This window comes from Rattus rattus, chromosome 2, assembly GCF_011064425.1.
Source record: "Rattus rattus isolate New Zealand chromosome 2, Rrattus_CSIRO_v1, whole genome shotgun sequence".
Taxonomy (NCBI): Eukaryota; Metazoa; Chordata; class Mammalia; order Rodentia; family Muridae; genus Rattus; species Rattus rattus.
Genome location: NC_046155.1, coordinates 218,082,753 through 218,090,973, shown reverse-complemented (window position 1 = coordinate 218,090,973; position 8,221 = coordinate 218,082,753). Strand labels below are relative to the sequence as shown.

The window sequence follows — 8,221 nt, the reverse complement described above, 5'->3', positions numbered from 1 at the left end:
TTCACTTGGAAACATGGAAGAAAGATGCATGAAGGGTCTGGGACAGACCCTCCTCTCTAGACTGGACAGTCGTTAGAGTATACTGCATGGAGTCTCCATGGCCTTCCTAAACAACAGAAAAGGTGATTCCTCACAGCGAAAGAACACTTTGTGAGAGATGTCTGTTGAACCTATTTGACGTCAAGGGGCAAGAAGGAATATATTTTCCTTTTTAATACCTCTCACCACGTTAGTATGGTCTCCAAGTATGGTTATTGAACACCCAGGATGCCACTGACAACCAAATATTTAAATACATTTTGATTAAATAAACATTTTTGTTTTTAAACAGTCTTTGTAATTGTTAGGGAGAATAGGTCATAACTCCATTGATTTAAACAGAGCTTTGACATCAATGTAATGAATTCTGACCATTTACATACCTTTTATCATTTGCTCAGACCCATTTAATTTGCTTAAGCTTTCCAACTTTCTTTTCCATCATGGAAAAATATCCAGGCATTTTCTGAGACATAATAACATTAACAAGTCAATAATCAATAAGCCTAGCTGTGACAATCCTTTGAAATTTGACACAGCAATCCTTGGCAGTTGACTTAAAAGATAGTGCTATGTAATAGGACCTTAACAAGAGAAAGTAGAATTCAAAGCACATACTCAATAAATTAAAATTTCATGTGTGCATACTGTTAAATTATGGAGCCTGTTAAGTTTTCAAGTAAACCTTATAAAAACATAAAGCAGTCTTTATACAGAGAACACACATCTTCAGTGAGAGAGGCCTAGAGCCATTCATTGATGATAGGGCAGGGGTTATCTGAAAACAAACTGGTCATAGTCCCAAAGATCATCAGGGTAGCAAGATCTATGGCACAACCGGTGAACATCTGCAAGGATACTCTTCACCACTAGGATCTACTAACCCTAATGCACCCCCCATCTATTGTTCTGGGAGCTTCCCTAAAGTCCACAGAAGTCCTTATGCACCACAGTAATCTTCAAGCACCTATCAAGCTTCACCTAGGAAGAAATCAGCTCATCTAATTCTCAACCCAGGCCAGGGTCTGCTTACAGAGGAGAGTATGGATTGGATTCCTGTGCAGAATTTTTAAATGTATAAATATACACACACTAGGTGCTCCTTTTTAAGATTCTTGGGCCCAAGATATCACAATATACGAGGGCATGGTCTTGGGGAGCCATTGCTGATGACCACCCTTCTGTAGACAAAAGAAGATACATTGGAACACCTTCTAGATCTTGGCTTCCTCTCCAGAATGCCCTCTCCAGAGTTAACAGACATGCGTATGGGTACTTGTAACCTCTTCTGACTCACTAGCTTCCATGAAAGAGGCAGCTTGTTCATGGCATTTGCTCTAAGGTGAATGCCCAACGTCTCCTGCAAGGCTATCAGAGAACTCTTCACACACAGCAGGGCCTCTGAGAAGCCAGGGCTAGGGGAAGGAATATGTGAGGATGAGGTATCTGCAATGTCAGAACTGTCACCCACTCCACAGTCCAGTTAAGGGAAACCCTGTTCCTGCCACCACCATCCTGTCTCACATATGACAGTAACTTTTGAGGCAGAACATTCATATTTCTCTTGAGAGCTTTAAGTAAGAGCAAGACAGACCTCCAGTAGCCATGTAGGTTTCAGAAAAACAGTGAAAGCCCCTCAAGGAAGCCAATGTCCAGGAAATCTTTCTTATACAGAGAAAGAACTTTACCTCATAGCTTACTCATAGCTGCCACCATTTGAATTTCAAGCAATTTCCAATTTGAACTCAAAGGAAGCTTGCTGATGGAGCCAAGAATATAATGTCAGCTGACTTATTTCAGCTATGCTGGCCATTTTGCTTAAGCAGATTCTCTTACTGGCCTATAGTTTCTAAGTAGATGAGGCTGGCCCTCTGATGAGCCCCAGGGATCACACCTGTTAGCATACCTTGCACCGAGATTGTACTCTTTTGCTATAATTCACTGCCTCATACTTGTTCAAATTTTTAAAGACTGTGTTTTGGTATTTCTTTTGTTTTCTTTCAGTCTTTTTTCCCCTTGTAATAAATTTGTTTGTTTCTAATAATGTTTTAGATTCTGTGGAATTTACTACAATTTGGCATTTAGTTAAGTTTGACTTTCTAACATTGTTTGGTCTGAATTTTAGTTTTTATTTTCTGGTTTTGTTAAACATTTTGTAGTCTCTGTGTGATTTTGGATTAGGTGTTTTGGCTTTTTCTTTGGATGCTGTTCAGTTTGGAGTTTGGGTTTTTAATTTTAATGATTTTTACATTATTTTGGGAGTGTACCCTCTCATTTCTCTCCTTTTCCATTTCCTTTTTCCCTTTTCATGTTTCTTTTCCCCATTTGACATTCACAATATTTCTGAACTAGGATCCTCCTACCTCACTGGACTGTGAGCTGGTTTTTGGACTTTAACTTAATGGTCTGAGTTTTTGTTTAAATGTAGTGTTGGTTTTCTAAGTTTTAGTCATTTCTTATGCCATTGGCCTTCATTTCTTCTGTACTTTCTCTTTTTGAGGTAGCATTCCCACCTACAGTGTACAGTGGCAGTAAAGAGGGCAACATCAGGGCCTAGCACTGTGCCTATCATGTTTGAGGAAGACATAATCACTACCCTAAATATTTCAGGCCAAGGCTAGCCTAGCTTACCACTGACTCACAGGGGAATCAGTCACTGTGAAAGCTCTGGTGAAGCAGGAGAAGTGGTTCCAAACCAGCGATTGCAGAGGTGGTCATTGTGAGGCAAATCAACCACCATAACATAATTTCATTCAAGTAATCAAATAGAACTTTTTAAATCATGGAAGTGACTGAGGAAGAAAAACTATTTCATCACATCCAGAAGACCAGCATCTTGAAAGAGGCCAAGAAAACATTCCAACAGTTCCTCGTTGCTGTGGGCTGTTGCCCTGGTGAAGACACAGCTCACAGAGACCTGAGTTCACTTGTTAGTGGAATAGGAGAAGGGTAAAAATAATAAAGCCTTATGTAGTTGCAAGATTCAAGCCTGGTGCAACATTACAGTTTGGTCCTTACCCCACAGAAGTCTTTCTGTGCCTCCCTTATGATGACTCCAAATTGATATATAGACCTTAGGTGTCCTTTTATATTTTATAGCAACAAGGGTCACCTTATCAGAACTCAGGAAACAAGTTCTGCAAATGCAGTATGACATCCCTATATCACTTTCCCAAAGACTTAATAAGCAGTAGCTCACTATTAATAATGAACGCTCAGCAGAAGCCAACTGTACAAAACCTAATGAGTCACCCATGGCTATGAAAGACGATGAGGCTTTAACAAGTCACTGTGATGGAGAGACCAGCTGCCAAGACTCTGAAATTGTGGCAGCCATGAAAGATAATGGGTTTGATACCCAAGACATAAAAGATCTTTTAACACACAAAAGCTTAAAGAAACCATGGTCTTGTACCATCTACTTTAGGGTTAACAATGGTTATAAGATCCAAGCAAAGATTAGGAACTCAGGGGTGACATCTTTTTCTTCTGCTGAAGACCCTGACACTTTCTCTCTGTACCCCCAGAAGAAGAGCCCAGTGACCCTCTCTTTGGATATTCATGTTATGAACTGATAAAGACCAGTGAGAGCAAAGGGGAGATAAATGCTTCTGTTCTGCAGGAGAGGACACCTATTCTGAGCAGAGCCCATAAAGGCTCTATGATTGAGCCATATATTTATTTACTAAGTAGTAGTGTGGTATACACAGAAGAAACAAGCTTCTCCTACAGGTCATCAGAGAAGGCCTTCCACAAGGCTTTCCAAAATGTCCTGGAACACATTGGGACATCAGAATCTAGTTCAGGCCAGCCCAAGGACTGGAAGGGAGGGAGAAGGAAGATTAGGGTATGCCTATTAAGAAGACTGTGCTGCTGCATATGACCCTCCAAACCCTCATCTTTTTCAGATTTGTCAAAGGAGAGTGTCCCCCAAGAAATGAGTGGGTGAGGTGAGATTTATAAGAACAACTGAGAGAAGAAAGCCAGGTATAACTTGACATTAGGTTTTATCTCATGTCCTTGTCTATTGGTAAACCAGAATTGAAGCACATTGGAGGTTATATCTAGATGCTAATCAATGGTTAAGTTATACCCACCACCATATAACACCTCAAAAGATAAATCCCACTGCATGTTTAAAAATGCACTGCAATAGTGAATTGTCATGTGCTGTTTATGGTCACTGAAAAACTAGATCTGGAAGACAAGTTTCTCCCCATTCCCACTCTACAAACTTGAGACCCAGCTATGTTTGCCTCAAAGTGTGCTCCAAGATCCTTGTCTGAGGTTGGGTTGTCCCCTCCCCCCTTAACTCTGGGACCATCAAGGAAGGAAAAAGTTAAACAGCTCAAGAGTAAAAACTGTCTGTGAGAACAGATAGATAGATGGTGATCTATAACAGTTGTCACCAGGTTTTTTTTTTTTTTTATCCCTTGATATAAAAATGTCTGCAGTGGGAATGAGTTCCATTGTGGGTGCCCATTCATGAGGAAAAAGCTGGCTGCTTCCTGGGGACTTCCTAGTTCATTTCAGCTGGGATATGTATATGACCCCCCCCCTTGGATCATGTTACATTTCCCTTAATTGGGCTAACCAAGTCATCTCTGAGATGTTAGCAAACCCCCAATTTGAGTTTTTCTTTCATATTTGCTTCTTCCATGTTCTATTGCTAATAGTTTTTTTTTTAAAAAAAATTACGATTTATCTACTATGTAATAAAAACTCCTGTAAAGCTAGAAGCATGGGTATCATCGATCATAATGAGCAATTCTGCTTGTGAAGAACCTAACAACATTAAACTGGAAGTAAAGAGTAGAAAGACATTGGGAGAAAGGTGAAGTATTCGTGAGTAGGGAGTTGTACAGGGTGAGAACAGGAAGTAATGGGGAGAGAAAATAAAGGTCAACAAATGAGACAGGAGGACCCAGCTTAGAGAGCGATGCAGAGCAGGGTGACCACAGTCACTAAGTCATGTGTCTCCTTGTATTTAAAGTGGTCAGCCATGGTATGTTGAGCCCCATGACCCTGAAGTCATTGTGTTAGGGTCAGCTTTATGTGGACACACAGAACAAGCAGGTTCACATGTGGGAACCTGAGGCTACTACATGTTCTTCATTCCAGGATTCAGGGCCTTTCCAGTATGGAGGAGGGAGTTAGCAAATGGTAGAGGTTCTTCATAGGGTATTCTAGTCATCTATAACTCTAACCCCAAGGAATTCATTGTGAAAGGAGAGTGAGCGATAATAGCGGCCCCACTTGAAAGTTGAAACAAGTGTAGACTTTTAAAAATAACCCTGGGAACTGAACCCAGGTGAAACCCCCAGGTGCTGTTGAACCATAATGTCCTGCCTTCTTTTCCAGCTTTCTCTGCAGTGCAGATGAGGGATAGGTAACAGGGCAGCAGACCTGGCTGTAAAGCTTCCCTCTGTCCAGGGAAGTTTCTTGCTGTCCTTTCTTCTCTGGGTTTGACAGGCCTTTACCTGATTGATTCCTGTTCTTTGCCCACAATATATGCACAAGGCAAGGAGCTCCTGAAACTATATACATACAGTTCTCAGTTGGATCCTGCCTCTGGCTCCCTGACTGTTAAGGAAGATTGATGACTGTAGGGCGCCCTCCTGTGGTGAACGGTACTGTGCATGCGCAGGCTTTGCACCTGGCATCAGTTGGCCGGTAATATGCTAATGAGGGAGCAGCACCATGCTAATAAGATAACTCATGCTCCGCCAATCCCTGAAGGACAATTAGCATAGCCTCAACCTGCTGTCTATATAAGGCGAGTGCTTGAGGTCCCCCTGTCCCTGTTCAAGAGAGCTGTACAGTAAACGCTTTGCTGCAGAAGGATCCTGGTGTCTGCGTGCATTCTTGCTGGTGAGACGATAGCGCGAGACACTTGGTGCCGAAACCCGGAAAAAAAACGCCTCACCATCGCCGGCGCCGAGGAGAGCCTCCGCTCGTGGAGAGGGTCCAGAACTGCAGGTCGAAAGGTAAGCTCTGAGAGACATGTTTGGTCTTGATCTCTCTCATCTCTCTCCCCCATTAGAAGGTGCGGTGGAAGCTTTTGTTATTGTTTTGGCAGCGCTCATTCTTTTTCTTTTGGTTTCCGATTTTGCAGCTGCCACTAGGTACAGTCAGAAGTCGTGCCTAGAAGATGAGAAATGCCGCCCAACAGTAATAGCAGGGCAAGGGGCGTTAGAGGAGTTACAGGACAGCATGTCAGAAACAGAGCGAGGTGAAAGATTAGAAGCTTTAAGAAGGAAAGGTGCACCTAAGAAAAGAGGCCCTTCCAAGGACCTTGGATCCGAGGAAGCGAGAGATAGGGGAAAGGATGCCCTGGGAGAGAAACAGGGGAAGGAGAAGAAAACCCCGAAAAAAAGCCTTTATCCGGTAGAGAAGTTAGAGGCTTTGGGGCTTGATAGTTCAGAAACAGACGAGCTTAGCCTCTCTGAGGAAGAGGATTTAGAAGATGAGGCAGCTCACTATGAAGAAGAAAGATACCACCCAGATGAAGGACGAGCTAACAGCTTGGGTAAAAAACAGAAGAAAGTGGGAGGTGGAAACCATGTGGTTTCCCGGCCTATAAGCCCCAGCGCATCTTCACCTTATATAGAAAGATTTCACTCAGATTCCTTCCTCACTAAAGATGAACAAAAAAAAAATACGGCAGGTATTTCCGGTGTTTGAGGCTGTTGATGGAGGCCGTGTTCACGCACCAGTAGAATATATCCAAATTAAAGAACTTGCCGAGTTGGTCCGTAACTACGGAGTTAGTGCCAATTTCATTATTTCTCAAGTTGAGAGGCTTGCCACTCTGGCTATGACTCCAGGAGACTGGCAGACAACAGAGAAGGCTGCGCTCCCTAATATGGGGCAATATATGGAATGGAAGGCCTTGTGGTATGACGTCTCTCAAGCGCAGGCCAAAGTCAATGCCACTGCTGAAGGCGATCAAAGAAATTGGACACTCGATCTGCTAACAGGACAAGGGCAGTATGCCAATAATCAAACAAATTACAATTGGGAAGCATACGCTCAAATCTCCGCTGCCACCATTAAGGCATGGAAGGCACTTTCCAGGAAGGGAGAGTCTGGGGGACACCTAACAAAAATTATACAAGGCCCCCAGGAGTCATTCTCAGACTTCGTGGCTAGAATGACAGAGGCAGCAGGCAGGATCTTTGGAGACCCTGAACAAGCAATGCCTTTAGTGGAACAGTTGGTCTATGAGCAAGCCACACAGGAATGCAGAACAGCTATTACACCTAGAAAGAGCAAAGGGTTACAGGACTGGCTGAGAGTTTGCCGAGAACTTGGAGGCTCGCTTACTAATGCCGGCCTCGCGGCTGCTATTCTACAGGACCAAAAGCGCTCAGGTACAGGTGATCGCAAGGTCTGCTATAACTGTGGCAAACCAGGACATTTAAAAAGGGAGTGCCAGGCCCTCACAAAGAGGAGAGCACCAGGACTGTGTACTAAGTGTGGGAAAGGCTATCATTGGGCCAGTGAATGTCGCTCAGTTAGAGATATCAGAGGCAGGCTTATTCAGCCCGGACCTCCCCAGGCAGAAGAAGGCGAAAATGCTCCCGGGTATCCGGGCCCCAAGTCTCAGGGCCCCAAAACATATGGGACCCCAGCCCACAACAAGTGGACACCACGGTCCACAGAGCTACAGAAGGCTCAGCAGGAGTGGACCTCCGTTCCACCACCCAATTCATGCTAATGCCACAGATGGGTGTGCAACCTGTCCCCACCAACTACAAAGACCCCCGACCCGTGGGAAGTGTCGGCCTTATTTTGGGTCGATCCTCCTTAACCTTAAAGGGACTTATTGTTCATCCTGGAATAATAGATCAAGATTACTCGGGAGAGCTTCAAGTTCTCTGCTCTTGCCCTCAAGGCATTTTTTTCCATCTCCTCAGGTGACAGGATTGCTCAGTTGATTATCCTTCCAAGTTCACGTGATCATTTTCTTTCTTCCAGAGTCCCTAGAGACACCGTGAGGCTTGGCTCCTCCGGGACTGATTCTGCCTATTTAATAATGGACCTTAGTTCCAGACCCTCTTTAGAGTTGAATATAGAAGGAAAGACTTTTACAGGAATTTTAGATACAGGGGCTGATAAGAGTATTATCTCCTCCAGCTGGTGGCCTAAGACATGGCCTGTCATTCAATCATCCCATTCC

At 43.6% G+C, this 8,221-nt stretch overlaps 1 protein-coding gene across 1 annotated transcript; it reads left to right on the top strand.

The window, feature by feature from the left end:
- Positions 1 to 3,293: 3,293 nt before the first annotated feature.
- On the top strand, positions 3,294 to 7,759 carry LOC116893567 (igE-binding protein-like). Its single transcript, XM_032895273.1, is given in 5 exon segments — positions 3,294 to 3,388; positions 3,948 to 3,989; positions 5,923 to 6,026; positions 6,155 to 6,690; positions 6,692 to 7,759. Coding segments are annotated over 5 exon segments (1,845 nt in total).
- The last annotated feature ends 462 nt before the right edge of the window (positions 7,760 to 8,221 follow it).